This window comes from Microcebus murinus, chromosome 18 (genome assembly GCF_040939455.1).
Source record: "Microcebus murinus isolate Inina chromosome 18, M.murinus_Inina_mat1.0, whole genome shotgun sequence".
NCBI lineage: Eukaryota > Metazoa > Chordata > Mammalia > Primates > Cheirogaleidae > Microcebus > Microcebus murinus.
This window is the reverse complement of record NC_134121.1, coordinates 39,558,371-39,577,911: the sequence shown is the minus strand read 5'-3', so window position 1 is coordinate 39,577,911 and position 19,541 is coordinate 39,558,371. Positions and strand designations below refer to the sequence as shown.

General features: G+C 41.6%; 1 protein-coding gene across 4 annotated transcripts in view; it reads left to right on the top strand.

Annotated features, from left to right (window-relative positions):
- Positions 1-17,783, top strand: part of CALCOCO2 (calcium binding and coiled-coil domain 2) — a 29,580-nt gene extending 11,797 nt beyond the window's left edge. For 2 of the 4 annotated variants that reach the window (XM_075994500.1, XM_075994501.1), the window contains exons 3-13: positions 1,249-1,348; positions 1,514-1,647; positions 3,126-3,251; positions 5,952-6,040; positions 6,437-6,506; positions 7,118-7,240; positions 7,494-7,580; positions 10,357-10,452; positions 14,089-14,224; positions 15,245-15,273; positions 15,732-17,783. In XM_075994500.1, the coding sequence (XP_075850615.1) occupies positions 1,249-1,348; positions 1,514-1,647; positions 3,126-3,251; positions 5,952-6,040; positions 6,437-6,506; positions 7,118-7,240; positions 7,494-7,580; positions 10,357-10,452; positions 14,089-14,224; positions 15,245-15,273; positions 15,732-15,908 (1,167 nt within the window). In that variant the 3' untranslated portion in view covers positions 15,909-17,783. Of the gene's footprint in view, positions 1-1,248; positions 1,349-1,513; positions 1,648-3,125; positions 3,252-5,951; positions 6,041-6,436; positions 6,507-7,117; positions 7,241-7,493; positions 7,581-8,804; positions 8,964-9,243; positions 9,324-10,356; positions 10,453-14,088; positions 14,225-15,244; positions 15,274-15,731 lie in introns of those variants that run through there. The other 2 variants (XM_075994503.1, XM_075994502.1) reach the window with 2 other exon arrangements.
- The last annotated feature ends 1,758 nt before the right edge of the window (positions 17,784-19,541 follow it).

The following is a 19,541-nucleotide window of genomic DNA, read 5'->3' as shown; positions in this document are numbered from 1 at the left end:
TGGAACCGCCAAGGACAGAGATTGCAGGTGGCTAGAAGTTGTTTCCTTGTTCCAAGACAGCAGTAATTTTTAGGCCTTCCCAGTCACAGTGCATTAAGAAACTCCAGGATGTGAATGAGAACTCCATAAAATTCCTGCTTCCTGTACCACCGCAGGCTGCAGGGGCTCAGAGATGCTTACAGCAATGGGGTGTGTATTAATGAGACTCTAAAACATACCCTAGTATGTTCTGATGAGCTTTTGGTGTAGCCTTTTCAACCCTGTTCTGATTCCTTAATATATAAAACTGGAATTTATTTATAGTTCTTTCTCTTCCCACTGGGCTCAGACAGGGTCAAAATATGGCTATAAATGTAATTTTGCTTCTCATTTGCTGAGTGTTGTCCCCTCGAAGACACAATGGCTTCTTTTCTATTCTCTGGTGTGCTTTTATCTTCCATATAAGATTTGAGCAATCTTTTACCCCCTTCACATTTAGTGAGGATATTTTCCACTTAGCCAGCTTTCTGCTCTGAGGCATATTTTGCTGTATCCTTACATCTTATGATTTATTACATTCAATACATAGAAGAAGCCTTTATGACTACCAGATTGTTATTAATATCTTTATCACAAAAAAGCCTTCATTACGCGTTCATTAAGAAAAACACTAGCGAAAGAGAACTAAATAGACCTGGATTCTCTTATCTGATGCCTCGTATTCTAAGAACCTTCTTGTCTCTCTGCCCCAGCACACACATTATTCAAAAGAATGCATATTTTAAATGCAGTGATATAACCAGGTTGGTATACAACAAGGCTGAATTGAACACAATAGAGGACAAACCAATGGGAAAGGTGGGTCAGAAGAGCTTTCTGATTTATTATAGAAGTTCTGAGAGCACTATGTAAGAGGATCAGACCTCATAATCCCAGACCTTTTACTCCCAATCGCTCTTATCTCTGTGTCTGTCTTAGAGATACCATTTTTGGAATTCATGTCCTGGGTATTGAGGAACCAGTTCTCATATTTTGAACTATGTATGTGCACCGCAATTTTTAGTTTTGTCATATATTTTCCCATAGTTGTCATAAGTCAGAAAACAAGATTTGAGCTGTGATATGCAAATCTTGTCCTAATGAACTCATTCTATTGTATCATCAACACATACACATACAAAGTAAGTGTATTTTAAGACGATACAGCCCAAATAAGGATTTTCCCCTGAGCCCTTTCAAGTGCTAAATGAGATTTTCTTGTCATCGCAGGTGGGATGGAAGACAACCCGTGAGTATTACACCTTCATGTGGATTACTTTGCCCGTTGACCTAAACAACATATCAGCCAAACAGGAAGTCCAGTTCAAAGGTGAGAAAAATACCAGATCAAAGATGTTGAAGACAGTAGCCAAGACTAATTAATTCCCATGAGCTTGAGCTTTCTGAGGCAGATAAAAAGACTTCCAGAATTTTACTTTTCTGAAAGTCTTTTAATACTTTCAATTTTGGATTAAAAATCATATTGTGTTTTCAGCTTATTACCTGCCCAAGGATGATGAGTATTACCAGTTCTGCTATGTGGATCAGGATGGTGTGGTCCGGGGAGCAAGTATCCCTTTCCAGTTCCGTCCAGAAAATGAGGAGGACCTCCTGGTTGTTACCACTCAGGTCTGTAAACATCTCACCGAAGTCCCTTTCTGCCATTAAGAGTAGCAATTCCAGGATAGAGTGGAATTTGACTCAATAGGTCTTTTTTTTTTTTTTTTTTTTTTTTTGAGACAGAGTCTCGCTTTGTTGCCCAGGCTAGAGTGAGTGCCATGGCGTAAGCCTAGCTCACAGCAACCTCAAACTCCTGGGCTCAAGCGATCCTTCTGTCTCAGCCTCCCAAGTAGCTGGGACTACAGGCATGTGCCACCATGCCCGGCTAATTTTTTCTCTATATATTAGTTGGCCAATTAGTTTCTTTCTATTTATAGTAGAGACGGGGTCTCGCTCTTGCTCAGGCTGGTTTCGAACTCCTGACCTCAAGCAATCCGCCCGCCTCGGCCTCCCAGAGAGCTAGGATTACAGGCGTGAGCCACCGCGCCCGGCTCAATAGGTCTTTATTGAATATTTAACAGATATTGTTGGGAAAAATTGATATAATAACCACTCACACCCACTCAGGAATGACTTAGGAATGTTACTTAACAAGAGTCATGGCCGGATGCAGTGGCTCACACCTGTAATCCTAGCACTCTGGGAGGCCGAGGCTGGTGGATTGCTCGAGGTCAGGAGTTCAAAACCAGCTCTGAGCAAGAGCGAGACCCTGTCTCTACTATAAATAGAAAGAAATTAATTGACCAACTAATATATATAGAAAAAATTAGCCAGGCATGGTGGCACATGCCTGTAGTCCCAGCTACTCGGGAGGCTGAGGCAGGAGGATTGCTTGAGCCCAGGAGTTTGAGGTTGCTGTGAGCTAGGCTGACCCCATGGCACTCACTCTAGCCTGGGCAACAAAGTGAGACTCTGTCTCAAAAAAAAAAACAAGAGTTGTAACAATAAATGATTTCTCCCTTCTCTAAAACTTCTGTAACTCAATTGGCCTTTGGTTTTCCCTTCAACTTTTCCAGTTAATTTTTGTCAGCTGCACATCTTAGCAGCACAGTGAATATATATAAGCTCCTTGAGGAGAGAAGCTTTATCTCTTTCAGTTCTGACCCAGTGCCTGGCATACATGAATATTAGATCCATTTACTTTCTCAATCTTTTAACAAGACACCTACTTTTCATCTAGCACTATGATAGGTGCTGGGATGTGAGGAAGAATCAATTTAAACACTGTCCCGGCCTCAAGTAGCTAAGTTTGTTGGGAGAGACAAACAATGCTAAGTGTCCGCAGAAAGAATCTATGCTCTTCTATCCGTTTTTAACTTTTTATGGCCTTAATTTTTCCTTATCTTTCTTGGTAATGGCAAGCTTAATGCTGCAATTGTACAGACATACCTCTCTTTTGCTCTTATCTACGTACTGAGGAGATGTTCCCATTGGGGTAGACAGTGTCACTTCAGTGAAAGGGAATCAGTCAGACCCTCACCATCCCAGCCTTTTGGTATTTGCTGCTAGAGGGACTTAAATGTAGTTTATGGAATGTTCTTTTGTAGGGAGAGGTGGAAGAGATTGAGCAGCAAAACAAAGAGCTTTGCAAAGAAAACCAGGAGCTGAAGGACAGCTGTGTCAGCCTGCAGAAGCAGAACTCAGACATGCAGGCTGAGCTTCAGAGGAAACAGGTATGGCTGCTGGTTAAAGGTGAACTTGGAGCATGGAGATCAGAATTGGATGGTGCCCCTCCCAGTAACATTTTCTGTTTTGCTTATGATCTCACTCCCTTATACCAGTATTTTTGAACAGGCTTGGTGCTAACAGTTTTATATGAATTATTTTATTTAAACTTCACAGCAAACCTTTAAGATAGAGGCTATTATTATTCCAGTTTTAGGATCTGAGGCTTAGAGGGTTTAAGTAATTAGTGATGGAGTCTGGATTCAAACCCAGGCAGTCTGACTACTTCTTCCCATTGCCTGTTTATAGTTTGAAATATTTGCTTTGATTACCTAGAAGATGGACATTGAGAGAGAAAAGTCAGTACTGCTGTATTGCTGGGTATGGTGGCACAGGCCTGTAGTTCCAGCTTCTCAGGAGGCTAAGGCAGGAGGGATCGCTTGAGCCCGGGAGTTCTGGGCTGTAGTGAGCTGTGCCAATTGATTGTCTGCACTAAGTTTAGCAACCTGTGGGAACCACCAGGTTGCCTAAGGAGGCTGGAATGCCTAGGTCAGAAACAAAGCAGGAGTTGATCAGTAGTGGGATTGTGCCTATGAATGGCAACTGCACTCCAACCTGGCAACATAGCAAGACCTCTACAAAATTTTTGTCTCTACAAAAAATAATAAATTAGCCACGCTTGGTGGCCCACAGCTGTAGTCCCAGCTACTCGAGAGACTGAGGTGGGAGGATTGCTTGAGCCCAGGAGTTTGAGGTTGCATTGAGCTGTGATCAGGCCATTGCACTCTAGCCTGGTTGGCAAGCAAAGAATAAATAAATAAAGTAAGGTTGCTACCTCTCCTCTTTTGAATCATCCTTCAAATCAGCTGGTGATGAATGACAGTTGATAATGCTAGCAACTAAGCTAAGGAGGGGTTTTTCTCTAAAGATTATAAACAAGAAATTTGAGAAGCTTGGAGCTAAAAGCAGGGAATTGATATTGATGCACAAGGTTGACTTAAGCGTAGAATGAAATTGAGAAAGGAAAAAAAAACAAATGTCTAGGACCAGTATGAACACTTGAAATGTGGCTTTATTTAAATGTGTTATAATATAATCATAAAATATTAATATATACTGGATTTCAAGATTTAGTATAAAAATATAAAAGATTTCCTTTTACTTGTTTACATGTTGAAATTATATTATAGCTATTTGGGGTTAAATATACTATTATTAAAATTAATTTATCTGTTTTTTACTTTTTTTAATGTACCTACTAAAATTTTTAAATTATATATGTGGACTTATTAATTTAATGGACAGTACTGTTCTAGGAAAAAAGCAACTTTTGTCTGTTTTCGGTTTTTTTTTTTTTTTTTTTTTTTTTTTTTTTGAGACAGAGTCTCACTTTGTTGCCCAGGCTAGAGTGAGTGCCGTGGCGTCAGCCTAGCTCACAGCAACCTCAAACTCCTGGGCTCGAGCGATCCTTCTGCCTCAGCCTCCCGGGTAGCTGGGACTACAGGCATGCGCCACCATGCCCGGCTAATTTTTTTTATATATATATCAGTTGGCCAATTAATTTCTTTGTATTTATAGTAGAGACGGGGTCTCACTCTTGCTCAGGCTGGTTTTGAACTCCTGACCTTGAGCAATCCGCCCGCCTCGGCCTCCCAAGAGCTAGGATTACAGGCGTGAGCCACAGCGCCCGGCCTGTTTTTGGTTTTTTGTTTGTTTTTTGAGACAGTCTCACTCTCTTGACTGGGCTAGAGTGCCATGACATCAGCCTAGCTCACTCACAGCAACCTCAAACTCCTGGGCTCAGGCAATCCTCCTGCCTCAGCCTCCCAAGTAGCTGGGACTACAGGCATGTGCCACCATGCCCAGCTAATTTTTTCTCTCTCTCTCTCTATATATATATATATATATTTTTTTTTTTTTTTTTTGAGACAGAGTCTCGCTTTCTTGCCTAGGCTAGAGTGAGTGCCGTGGCGTCAGCCTAGCTCACAGCAACCTCAAACTCCTGGGCTCAAGCGATCCTCCTGCCTCAGCCTCCCGAGTAGCTGGGACTACAGGCACGAGCCACCATGCCCGGCTGATTTTTATATTATATATATTGGTTGGCCAATTAATTTCTTTCTGTTTTTATGGTAGAGACGGGGTCTCGCTCAGGCTGGTTTTGAACTCCTGACCTTGAGCAATCCGCCCGCCTCGGCCTCCCAGAGTGCTAGGATTACAGGCGTGAGCCACCGCGCCCGGCCTCTCTATATTTTTTTAGTTGTCCAATTAATTTCTTTCTATTTTTAGTAGAGACAGGGTCTCGCTCTTGCTCAGGCTCGTTTCAAACTCCTGACCTTGAGTGATCCTCCTGCCTCAGCCTCCCAGAGTATTAGGATTACAGGCCCGAGCCACCACTCCCAGCCTGGCCTGTCTGTTTTGTCTACTGGGGTGTCTACAGTGCTAGAACAGTGTCTGGGGTGTAGTAGGCACTCGTTAAATGTTTGTTTGATGGATTAATGGACAAATACAAGTTCCAGTGGAAGAGAAATTAAGGTAGATGCATTTTTAACATGGGAAGAACATATTAAAAACATTTTAGTATGGAAATCTCTTTGCTTGGATATTTCATTCACTGCTGTGTCATGCTATACCTGACATATAGTAAGTGCTCAATAAACAAAAACTATCTTAGAAGTGATCTGTTCCTTTGATGATGTTTCAACCCACAGGAGGAGCTAGAAACACTCCAGAGCATCAATAAGAAGTTGGAACAGAAAGTGCAAGAGCAGAAGGACTATTGGGAGACAGAGCTGCTTCAGTGAGTGTGTCCTGTAATTCTAGGATGGGAGCAGCTGCTATATTATAGCCACTCTTACATAGAATCAGATTAGATTTCTGGAATTTGTTAGAAAACACTGTTAGGACAATGATAGGTATGATTCTCCCCCTTTGAATATGAGCTCTTTAATTTTAGGTTAGAGAATTGGTATCAGAATAGTCAGGAGAAATGATCTAAATTCAAATATTAACTTTAGGCATTGAACACTTGCAGTTGTTTGGGGTCAGGAAGCCAAAACAGGACTACAGTGGAGACTAGTGGATTTTAAAATAACTCTGTGCAGGCATAGAGCCAAGCCAGCCTGAAATCATTTAAGGCCAGAGAAGCTGACCTGGAAGCAGTGAATATTTCACATGGTCATCTCCACCTCCACAGCCTGAAAGAGCAAAACCAGAAGGTATCCTCAGAAAACGAGAAGATGGGAATAACAGTGGATCAGCTTCAGGTAGGTTATACCATACCTTTACCAAAGGATAGTTTCTTAGCCTTGCGGTCACTTCAATTTGGTGGCCCAGAAAGATGCATTTCATTGTGGTGAGTGTCTAATGGCATACCTTTCACAACATCAGACTAAAGTTTCAGGTAATGTGTTTTCCATTGTTGAACCAGGTAAGCCCCTTACCCATTCCTTTTTTTTCCCTCCCATTTTTCCATTCCCATTTTTTTAACAGTCATGGTCCATAAGGAACTTAATAAGTTGTTCAATTTATATTTATCATGAGCTCTTAAGATAGATGACAGTCCATATCAATGACTAAAGCTTCATCTTTTCAAAAAATCTAACTCAAAAGCCTAGAATATAAAGCAGATAGCAGAACTGCTTTCACTCTTAGGAAGCTATGCATTGGGGACTTTAAAGAGTGGTTCATCTAAGACTCAATTGAGCCTTAGATTTTCAGGTATAAAGTAGAGCTGAAAAGTAAAGGAGTTTTAAGGGAAATTTAGGAGTTGCTAGGGAAATACATCTCTTTGTGTTATTGTACATGGAAAAAAAAGCATTGTTCCTGTTTTGTTTTCCTTCTCTTATATCTTGGTTATATTCTGTTTTTGCTTTAGGCACAGCTATCAACTCAAGAGAAAGAAATGGAGAAGCTTGTTCAGGGAGCTCAAGATAAGACAGAGCAGTTAGAGCATCTGAAAAAGGAAAATGGCCAGCTCTTCCTCAGTTTAACTGAACAGGTAGAATCATGGGAGAAAGTAACATTTTTAGGCATTTGCAAGAAAACATACATCATTTCTTTCTGTACACGTATGTATCACTGGCTCTGAGAAAGGTCTCAGAGAAAGCCATCTGAAAGGAGGTATCTCATGGCTTTACTCAGAAACTAACAAGAGAAGACTTGCCTCTCCCTCTGCATCCTGCTTGCTCATCAGCTCCCTGGTGCATGTGTGTGTTTTCCCAGCGTTGATACTGACATCTGTTTTTGTGCAGAGGGAGCACCAGAAGAAGCTGGAGCAGACAGTGGAGGAGATGAAGCACAAAGAAAGTGCTGCAGCGAAGAAGCAACAGGAGTTAACGGCATGTCTGTCTTTGGATGGCTATGTGGGAGGGAGCCTGAAGACAGGATGGGAGAAGGGTCTATTGTCAGTGATGGAGAGGATAAGTAAGGCAGACTGGAATAGCTTTCACCTCTGGATATTTTGCTTTCTCCCCCAAAAGGACAGAGAATCTACCACATACAAAATGTTTAGGAGAGGTGGGCGTTTCTAATGTGTGATGAGTGATAAAGGAATATTGAGTGTTAAACTTCTTAATAGGTTATAGTAAACAGATCCTTGGACTGGAGATTGCACAGAATAGCCCCTACCCTGCCTTATGGAGTTACTGTGGGAGCAGCAGATGAATGGTTACAAAGAGCTCTACTACAGGAAAATACACCACTCAAAGCAAATTCTGTTGTAATTAATATATTAGCAATTATCATTATTATAAATTATTCTGAGTTCAGTAATACAGTAATGAAAGCCTACTTGACTAATAATTTCCTATAATATATTGTTGGAAAAGAGGCCTCATGGTGCTAAAAGATACCTGGAAGCCCCATTTTCTGAATTGATCTCAACGCATGAGAAATCCTGCTATCTGTGGGATACCCAGCTGTTGGGATTGTAACTCACATCATATACACATCATCCAATCAATTATTATTCAGTCAATTATTGAGTACCTACTGTATATAAGATACTATATGCTTTAGTGTGATATGGTAAAGAGTAGAACAAAGTTTGAAAATTGGCAGCTCACAAGTCAAGGTTGGCCCACAGCAATGTTTTATTTGGCCTCAATGTTTTTTTTAGAAATTAGTTACAAACATTTTACAATGGGAACATTTCCCATAAAAATTTTGTATTTCCAGCTCCTTTTGAAAAATTAGAAGATCTGGTAACGTTGAGCCCACATTCCTTCACAGCAGCAGTACCTGGTGCTAGCTAGGTCGCTGCTGTGCCCAGTAGATGTGTCATGTGTTCTCCATTTAGCTGCAGTCTTCACCGCTTCATTACGTTTCTTGCCTGCCCCTATACATTCAAGTTTATGACATCTGATATAGCAAAGACATTACTGTTTTAAATAATCTGTAGTCACTCCAAGGTTTGAACCTCCCTGTGACAGGTATAAATTTCCTTGGTTTTCATAGAATATTTTGTAAGACCTAGAGACTCCCCACCTGGCTGATAGCAATTCTTTGTTCCTCATGCATCCCAAAGGCCTCTAACTATGGGGACTATGTATCTTATGCTTCAGGAGCCTAAGAACCAGAAAACAGCAGTGGAGGAGCAGTTAGTGCAAGAGGTGGAACGCCTAAAGGCAAAGGTAGAGGCCGGGAAAGCCTGTTTCTTAGAGAAGTACAAAGAATGTCACCGACTTCACAAACAGATCAGGCAACTCAGGGTTGCTGCAATGGTAGGTGCCAGAGATAAGGGGCCCAGGAGAAAAAGGGGTGTGAAGGTCAGTGGTTCTTAGAAAAAGCCCAGAAAACTGTATACCCTTGTTAGGGAGAGAAATTTATCTTTCTGCTAACATGAGGAGGGATATCATATAAAGCCAGAAACTATTAAATAGCATGGGGGTCCCTGGAAGTGTAGGCCTCGGCTAAGCCATGGGTGTCAGGGAAGGTTTTTGTAACCATTGAGCAGGTTTCTGTGCAGACTCAGATAGCCTTTTCTCATTTCTGCCTTTTGAGGAAGTGAAGCAGTACCAGAAGAGCCGGCAGGAGCCGATGGGGATGGGGAGCAAGGAGTCTGCAGTGAGCACTGTCATCGGGTAGTTCCTCTCGCATTACTACCTCAGGGTCGGCTAGAAGCACGCAGCAGTTTGGGCACCAGCATTCAAATAAAAAATCATGGAACAAAAACCACAACTAGCAGGATTAGCTTAAGTGTGTTTGTGAGGTGTGTGCATGCGTAGGTACCCAGGTAGGAGATGGGAAGCACTGAAGCTTGAAACCAGTTAGGTCAGCCCATCACATGGGGAAGCCCAAGACCCCAGTCTGGGTTCCTCATGGCCATGGACAAATGCCTTCCAGCGTTCCCTCTTTCTCCGTGTAACCTGAGTCCACATGCTTATCCTCGTGATGTGGGAGGGAATGACATCCTCCTAAACCTAAGTGCTTCAGGCTTCATTTGACTGAGGTGTTTATTTAAAACAAAAATGTACTCTGGGAGGCCGAGGCGGGTGGACTGCTCGAGGTCAGGAGTTCAAAACCAGCCTGAGCAAGAGCGAGACCCCGTCTCTACTATAAATAGAAAGAAATTAATTGACCAACTAATATATATAGAAAAAATTAGCCGGGCATGGCGGCGCATGCCTGTACTCCCAGCTACTCAGGAGGCTGAGGCAGGAGGATTGCTTGATCCCAGTTTGAAGTTGCTGTGAGCTAGGCTGACACCACGGCACTCACTCTAGCCTGGGCAACAAAGTGAGACTCTGTCTCAAAAAAAAAATTAATTAATTAAAAAATAAATAAAACAAATATGATTTTTTTCATGGTTGGGTGGGATTAAACAAGGCTCCATTGATCCCTAATTCTGAGAAATTAGTCTTGAGGTGTTCTCCAAGCTTACTTTTTCTCTCTTTGATCACTTATACTCCCAGCTAAACCAGAAGAAACCAGCATAAAATGGCAGCTCATGCCTTCAGGCATTTTACTCTGTCACTTGTCTATAGTGCCCCATCCATAGTACCTTTCTCCCCTCATCCCAGCCCCACCCCTTTGGAAGGCCAGATCCTCTATAATCTCCCACCTTGGACCCAGATTGAATATGTGATCCTAATCCTCATATTCTGTTGTTGACAGGATGAGAACTTTGACCTGTCAAGAAGACTGGGTGAGAACAAGATTATATATGATACTCTGCAGAGAGAGAAGGAGAGAATAGAAAAAGAAAATGATGTAAGTATGTAAAAGAAAGTAAAAAACCTCAAGGTTTTAAGGGGAAAGAGCAGGGTGGCCCAGAGATGTAGTGATAAAAAGTTAAATAAAAGGGCTCTTTTTCTTTGGCCGGCTTGGTGGCTCATGCCTGTAAACCTAGCACTCTGGGAGGCCAAGGCAGGCGGATTGCTCGAGGTCAGGAGTTCAAAACCAGCCTGAGCAAGAGCGAGACCCCGTCTCTACTGTAAATAGAAAGAAAATAATTTAATATATATTAAAAAAATTAGCCGGGCATGGTGGTGCATGCCTGTAGTCCCAGCTACTCGGGAGGCTGAGGCAGTAGGATTGCTTGATCCCAGGAGTTTGAGGTTGCTGTGAGCTAGGCTGACGCCACGGCACTCACTCTAGCTTGGGCAACAAAGCAAGACTCTGTCTCAAAAAAAAGGGGGGATGGCTCTTTTTGGGACAGTGGGTAAAACATGCTGCTAAATAAAGAGTAAATTTAATCTGGTTTCCTAGTCTACCACAAAACCCTGTCTTTGTTCTACAATGGAAACTTGTTTGGCATAGCAATAGTTAACCTGGGAAGGAGCAGCATTGAGGAAGACCTAACTTATTTTTGCTTTTAACTTCACAGCTATTGTAAGTATTGCCTTGGGGGATATAACATCCTATATCATTTTTATGCTAGCTGGGGGACCCCTTTCCTTCAGTACAACTTTTTCCTTTTTCTCTGCTGCCAAACCAGGAGTAGAAGTGGTGGTCTATACCAGTGCTGGACCCATGGTAGGCCCCTGATAAATGCTATGTATTCGTTCATTCATCAGTTCGTTCATTCATCCAACCAATATTTATCATCTGCTGTGTGTTAAACACTAAGTTATTGTTAATTAATTGATTGAGGATGATATGGCAGCAAATAAAGTGGTTGCACTTGAATTCACGCTCATGCTTTTGCCCAGCATCAAAGGATAGGTGTCTGTGCACTATGGCTGCTACTCTCTCTGTACTGCTTCAGTTCTACACCTCTGCTCTCCCTGTAGCATTTCTAGGCTATGCTTCCAAGTGATCATTTCTGCTTTTTTTTTTAATTGTGGTAAAAACACATTACAAGGCCGGGCGCGGTGGCTCACGCCTGTAATCCTAGCTCTCTGGGAGGCCGAGGCGGGCGGATTGCTCGAGGTCGGGAGTTCGAAACCAGCCTGAGCAAGAGCGAGACCCCGTCTCTACTATAAATAGAAACTAATTGGCAAACTAATATATATAGAAAAAATGAGCCGGGCATGGTGGCTCATGCCTGTAGTCCCAGCTACTTGGGAGGCTGAGACAGAAGGATCGCTTGAGCCCAGGAGTTTGAGGTTGCTGTGAGCCAGGCTGACGCCACGGCACTCACTCTAGCCTAGGCAACAAAGCGAGACTCTGTCTCAAAAAAAAAAAAAAAAAAAAAAAAAAAAAAAACATTACATAAAATTTACCATCTTAATAATTTTAAAGTATACAGTTCAGTAGTGTTAAGTCCAGAACTTTTCCATCTTGTAACACTGAAACTTCATACCTACTAAACACTAATTCCCTGTCGATAATTTCTACTTTTGATTATATCATTTATGCCAATATTTTGTCTTTTTTTTTTTTTTTTTTTTGTGAGACAGAGTCTTACTCTGTTGCCCTGGCTCGCGTGCTGTGGCATCAGCCTAGCTCACGGCAACCTTAAACTCCTGGGCTCAAGAGATCCTCCTGGCCGGGCGTGGCTGCTCACACCTGTAATCCTAGCACTCTGGGAGGCCAAGGCGGGAAGATCGCTCAAGGTCAGGAGTTCCAGACTAGCCTAAGCAAGAGTGAGACCCCGTCTCTACTAAAAATAGAAAGAAATTAGCTGGACAACTAAAAATATATATAGAAAAAATTAGCTGGGCATGGTGGTGCATGCCTGTAGTCCCAGCTACTCAGGAGGCTGAGACAGAAGGATTGCTTGAGCCCAGAAGTTTGAGGTTGCTGTGAGCTAGGCTGACACCATAGCACCCTAGCCCAGGCAACAGAGCAAGACTCTGTCTCAAAAGAAAAAAAGAGATCCTCTTGCCTCAGCCTTCTAAGTATCTGGGACTACAGCCATGCGTCACCACGCCCAGCTCTTTTTTCTGATTTTAGTTGCCTGGCTAATTTTTTATGTTTTTAGTAGAGATAGGGTCTCGCTCTTGTTCAGTCTGATCTTTAACTCCTGACCTCAAGCAATCTTCCCATCTCAGCCTCCCAGAGTGCTAGGATTACAGATGTGAGCCACCATGTCAGGCTTGCAGAAGGCTTTTGGGATCTATTTCTGGTCTTGCCCTTTTTTTTTTTTTTTTTAAAGAGACAGGATCTTCTTTTTTGCCCAGGTTGAAGTGCAGTGACACTATCATAATTCACTGCAGCCTCCAACTCCTGGACTCAAGCGATCCTACCTCAGCCTTCTGAGTAGCTGGGACCACAGGGGCACACCACCAAGCCCGTCTAATTTTTTAAATTTTTTGTAGAGATGGGGTCTTGATGTGATACCCAGTCTCCATTCTCTTGATTCAGATAAGTATACCTTGAGTTTGAAATCCCTGTTTTCCTGGGTTGGTCTGGTAGTGAGGGACAGGGTACATGCACAGTTTGCAACACAATGGAAAAGATTGGTATTTGGAAGATTTGTTAACAACTATAGTAAAGCCCTCTTAAATATTAAGGGAGGTTTACTGATTTTATTTTTTCTAGAAACTTTAAATGCTGTCTGTGCCACTTGTTTCTTGTTCTCTCCTCTCTCGTTCTTTCTCTATCTCATTATCTTCCTCCTGCCCTCCCTTCCCTTCACTCTGTCTGTTGCTTTATCCATTTGGCGGGATAAAACAAGAAAAGAAAAATTATTTCAGATGAATATTTACATTGGGTAAGAAAATTGTTATAGGAAGGCAACTGAAAGAAATATTCTGCTTTCAATAATATACAACAGTTTTAATCTTAATATAGATCTTGCCACCCTCATTTATCCACCCAACTTTTGTCCTCCCTTCACGTGGTATGTATTCAGAGATTTAAAATTCTATTTTGTATTAATATTTTAAAAATTCAGTAAATAGACCGGACGCAGTGGCTCACGCCTGTAATCCTAGCACTCTGGGAGGCCGAGGCAGGCGGATTGCTCGAGGTCAGGAGTTTGAAACCAGCCTGAGCAAGAGCGAGACCCTGTCTCTACTATAAATAGAAAGAAATTAATTGGCCAACTAACATATATAGAAAAAATTAGCCGGGCATGGTGGCGCATGCCTGTAGTCCCAGCTACTTGGGAGGCTGAGGCAGGAGGATTGCTTGAGCCCAGGAGTTTGAGGTTGCTGTGAGCTAGGCTGATGCCACAACACTCACTCTAGCCTGGGCAACAAAGCGAGACTCTGTCTCAAAAAAAAAAAAAAAAGAAAAGAAATTCAGTAAATATATTTAAATTCAGATATAAAGAACTCAGATCTTTGGAATATGGAAACTGCTGCTTTCCCTTTTGAAGAATTGTGGATTACCACCTATTGAGCTTCTCTGGCACTACATTGCTAATTGAGAATTACCTATAATGGCATCTCTTAGCCAGTTCCTAGTGGCCATTCTTGATGTTGTCTTTCAACATGTCTGTGAATGCTCTATCCTTAGTTTTTGAAGAAGGAGAACCACAGATTGCTCAATTACATGGGTCTGGATTATGACTCTTTGCCCTATCAAGTGCCTACTTCAGACCAGGAAGGTGCAGAACAAAATCCAGGACTTGTCTATGGGAACCCGTATTCTGGTAAGACAACCTCGTCATTCTAACTGGAAGACCCCTGCCTGCATCCTTTTCCCCCACTAAATTTTTTTTCTCTGAGATGCTAATTAAGACCAGTCTCATTGTTAAGACTTGCTGGGCAGGAGCTGAGGACCCAATGGAAAGATTGCCAGGCAAGAAGTGTTAATTGAGAGATAAATCTGAATCCAGAAGACGCAAATCAGATCATTCTCCTAGAGGCAGCAGACACAAATTGAGTCCCGTGGCTATATTCCAAATGTATAAATCAGAGAAATGTCTTTATGTAGAAGATATATACACACGAAGCTGAGAAAGCTAATTAAGGCTTAGCAATGGAAGCACGAGGGGCAAGTTATGCCACCTAGCCATTCCGATGGCCTGACCCAGAGTAGCAGGAACATGCTCCATAGAGACTCCTAGGTGGTAGGACATGAAATGGGGGCAAAACCGTGCTTGTACTCAGGGACTTTTGTGGTAACATGTCCTTGCCAAAGAGGGAGCTTTTCTCTTTTGTCTCCAAAAGTGATATAAGATCTCATTTACTTTTTTTAGGCAATTTAAAGCAGTAGAATTATCTTAAAAATCACAACCAGATGTTTGCAACAGGCAGGGGAACAAGTTTATTTTTTCTTTAAAAATATGTCTAAGCGTTTAATTTGAAAAATAAGTGTTTGCATGGATGCAGTCTTAAAATCTATTCTCAGACTCTTTCCTTGTTAAACTGTTATTATTTTTATTAAAATCTCATTTATTTTCCCACTCTGAAAATAGGTTTATTGTGTTTTCTGATTATATAGCATATATATACATGGTTATTGAACATGCCATTTCATTATTTTTTCTCTTTTCTCCTTATCTTTGACCTAGATCCCCTCTATTAGAAGTAAATATATGCATATGGGAAAGAGGCAGGCAGTGGGGAGAAAGGGAACAGTGAAAATTACAGAAGATATCTACCAGAGCACAGGTGGAGAATCTAGGAATGATATTTTTTTATTTAATGGAATCTTTTTAATTCCCCAGGTATCCAGGAAAGTTCTTCCCCCAGCCTGGTAAGTATTGGATTCATGAGATTGCTCACATCAAATCAAAAGAGAAAATTTTCCTTCATGTTCCAGTTCATGGGAGAACCATGGGGAGACTGGTTCATTTTGATAACGCCAGAGGGCACCTGGATCAGTTTTTTCTGGGCCTAAAGCTGAGCCAGCCTATTGAGGTGGGGAGAAGAAAGCCCAAGACCTCCACCTCTGAGCTGAGTTTGGTAGCATAGGTAGGAAGGAGATATGAACCAGGTGGCTCCAAACGAGGGATGTCCAGTGCCCCTTCTGGGATAGACGCTATGTGGACCGATTCAGCAATATTTGCCCTTTTTAATCTAAGGAGTATCTCCAAATGTGCATTCTGTTTCATCCACTGATGCTAGGCACTGAAGATACAGTGGAAAACAAGATGAACGTGTCTCTGCCACAAATAACTTACATTTATACTGACCCTTCGCTCTTCCTCCCAGCTCTCCATCAAGAAATGCCCCATCTGCGAATCAGACTTTGCTGATGGCTTCTGTGATCACATCTTGGAACAGCAGTGGATACAGACCCTTTGTTTGAAATGTCCGATTTGTAACAAGGTCTTCCCAGAAAGAGAGAAGCAGATCTTTGAAGACCATGTGTTCTGCCACTCCCTATAAGTGTCCCAGCCTCTTGGGTCTATGCTGTACATAGATTTTATAGAGTAGAACCTGTAGCTTTTACTATGAGTTATGTGAGTCAAAATCCTGAAATTATTTCCTCTGTGCTGCTGCCCCTAAAGGTAGAGTCGTGTTGATCATCTGAAGGATAGTGTTATGGGCTACTACTTCCATCCTTGTGGGTTACTACCTTTAAGTCACGTAACTCTACATGTACCATCCTCTCACCTATAGTGCCCATTCTTCAAAGAGTCTCTAGCACAAGGGTGCTGGGATGGAATGGCGTGGGTATTCACAACAGGCCTGACTTGGTACTGAGTGATTAGTTTTGTAAGTTGTCCTACTGCCTTTCAAGGTCAGGTCTTGAGAGTATTTGTATTCAGTCCTCAGTCCTAACTCTGGGGCTGGAGATGATCACAGGTTGAGAATTCCTTACTTTTCCTTGGGCCCCTTTCTCCAGTTGATTGTATTAGACTAGCCAAAAATAGCATAGCAAAGAACTTGGACATCCAATCTGGATACCAATGTTTTCTCATTTTAATTTTTCAGCTCCCAAAAGAAGCATCTTCTTCCTCAACCATCGACAGAAATATTTCAATCACAGAAAGCCTCTGTCTCTCATTGGCATTTTCAACTCTTTGATCTTTCCTATGCATGTTATTTTTATTGTCACAAGTCCTTTTTTAATGGTTTAAGTAGAGATTGTTAGAAGCTCTATGGGTTTGCCACTTTCTGAGCAGGTGAGTTTGAATATGGATAAGTCAAAATAATGAGACAACTATTGTTAATCTCTTTAATACTAAAAATAAATTTCTATTTCAGGGACTTAGGTAATTTAAAACAAACCTTCAGTTTATGGTCTTATTTTTAAGATTAGGGAACCTAGCACTCTGGGAGTCCGAGGTGGGCGGATCGCTCAAGGTCAGGAGTTCGAAACCAGCCCGAGCAAGAGCAAGACCTTGTCTTTACTAAAAATAGAAAGAAATTAATTGGACAACTAAAAATATATAGAAAAAATTAGCCACCATACTACAGGCATGGTGTTGCATGCCTGTAGTCCCAGCTACTCGGGAGGCTGAGGCAGAAGGATCTCCTGAGCCCAGGAGATTGAGGTTGCTGTGAGCTAGGCTGACACCACAGCACTCTAGCCTTGGCAACAGAGTGACACTCTGTCTCAAAAAAAAAAAAAAAAAAAAAGGACAAAGATTATGGGGAAAGTGTGATCAAAAGGACTGTGAGAATGGCAGGCCTCACCAATGATTTCGCTTTACCTGTCTTACCTGTTCAAGAAAAGTGTCCTGGCCGTTATCTTGAGGTGGGGAGAAAGGTGATGAAGCATTAGTTTGAGAACCCTGGGGCCCTGACTTCTTGCTCTAACTTTCCATGCATATTTTGAAAAGGAGCAGTGTTGATTTTGGCACCCTTTGTTAACTAAGTTCAATGCCCTCCATCCAGATTTGCCTAATTGAACTGTAAGAAAGCAATTCCATTTGCTTTCCCCTCAGGGACTGAACAAATGGGAATGACTCCTAGACAGTCTACCAGCTGGTCACTAGAGACTTTTACAGAAACTTTTGAATGATGTGAAATATGATGTCATGGTTAAGGTTGAGCCAGTTCCTACTACAGTTTTCCCTGATATGATTGCCAGTTATGCCCTACTCTATTGTCCTTGTCACAGTCCCTTGCTTTGATTTCACCCTTGATAAAATGAAGATGAAACTGTACTACTCCTTCTCCTGTATAACCATTGTAATAAGATGTCTCTTGGACTCAAGCCTTTTGCCCCCCTGAGAATGAGATGTGGCATTAACACTGACTCTAGAATGGAAATATAATAGGGAGATGGTAATAAAGGAGTTTTTCTGGCATGCACCCTCCTGGCAGAATTTCTCTTGCTCCCCAGATAATTCCAGTGAAGAATTGCAGTTTCATTTATTTTGTACTTGTCAGCTCTTAATTAAGCACGTGAATGGAGAGGAGCAGTGGTGCACATAATCCAAATCAGTGAATACCATTTTCTGGTGAATTACACACCCCTCTGCCCTTGCTACCCTGAGGGTTACCATGATTGTCAACAGCAGCAGGAGCCCTTCCACAAGCTTGGTAAAAAAAACAGTTGAGGTGTTAATGATCCTTTTTGCTGAATGTAAAACAAAGCATCTTTAACCACTGTTCATTATCCCCAGCTGCTCTTACCAAGGCTTTAAAGGGGGAAGTTATGTTCAGGCAACCACTAGTGGTAAAAGAAACAATCATTCTTATATAATCCACTGCCCACCCTGGACTTCTCCCTCCATCCCCCTTGCACCCACACATTTTATAGCTGTGCAATACCTGCAAAAAATAGCAGGAAGTTATGGGAGCAAATAGTATTTATATCTAAATTGGATTTTTAAATTTTTGTACTTAATATGGCAACAGGTTTTCCTTCCTAATTCAATTTCTTGTGGTCTAATATTAAAATATTTTTGCATTATCTTAGCAAACTTACATGATAGCTGGAGGGGAGGAAGTCACCCTGGCGCACATGAGTATGAAAGAATGCTAACCTAAAATTTAAAAAAAGAGAGTTGGCAAGATATTTGGTAAACCTAGGCCCTTAACACACCTATAGCTTCAGCCCTTTTCCTTGGTCTTGCTAAAAATCGATATGAAATGTGACTGCCTTAATGTTCGAATATCACTCTGCTGTGATTTGAGTGATTCTATACAGTGGCAGTGGATTGCACTGAGCTAAGTATATTCTAACCTGGTCTCCTAGCAACAAATGTGGATGAGATGATAGGCCAGGGCTGAGATGCAGTCTATTACCTAGAAAAAAAGCAGAATGGACTATGTAGAGTTGAGACCAGGGAGATACCTAATTGCCCTGAGTTAGCCAACAATAGGACATAAGCTCAGGGAAGTTAGGCTGGCCCTTGGGATCATAATATTTATATAATGTTATATAAATATTAAAATGTCTTCACAGTCCTGTAGTGCTTTATGGTTTAGAATGTATTTCATATGTTCCCTATGTGTCTCCCATAATCCTCTGAGAAAAGCAGCTATTCACTGTCATTTTTATAGAAGAATAAGTTGAAACATGCAGAAATAACTTGCTAAAAGTGGCAACAACCCAAATGTCCATCAGCTGATGAATGCATAAATAAAATATGGTATATTCATATAATGGGATATTTTGTGAATAAGAATGAAGTACTGATACATGTGACTATATGGATGAACTTGAAAACATGCTAAGTGAAAGAGGCCAGTTACAAAAAGATCACATATTGTATGATTCCATTTATATAAAATGTCCAGAATAGGCAAATCTATAGAAACAAAATAGATTAGTGGTTTCCTAGGGCTGGGGGTTAGAAGGGATGGGGAGTGACTGGTAGTAGGTATAGAGTTTCTTTTGAAGGGTAAGAAAATGTTATAAAATTGATTGTGGAGATGGTTGTACAACTCTAATGTACGAAAAGCCATTGAATCATGTACTTTATGCAATGTGAATTATATCTCAATTTGTCATATTTTTAAAAGGTGAAAAAATATTTTACGGGCCGGGCGCGGTGGTTCACGCCTGTAATCTAGCACTCTGGGAGGCCGAGGCGGGTGGACTGCTTGAGGTCAGGAGTTCGA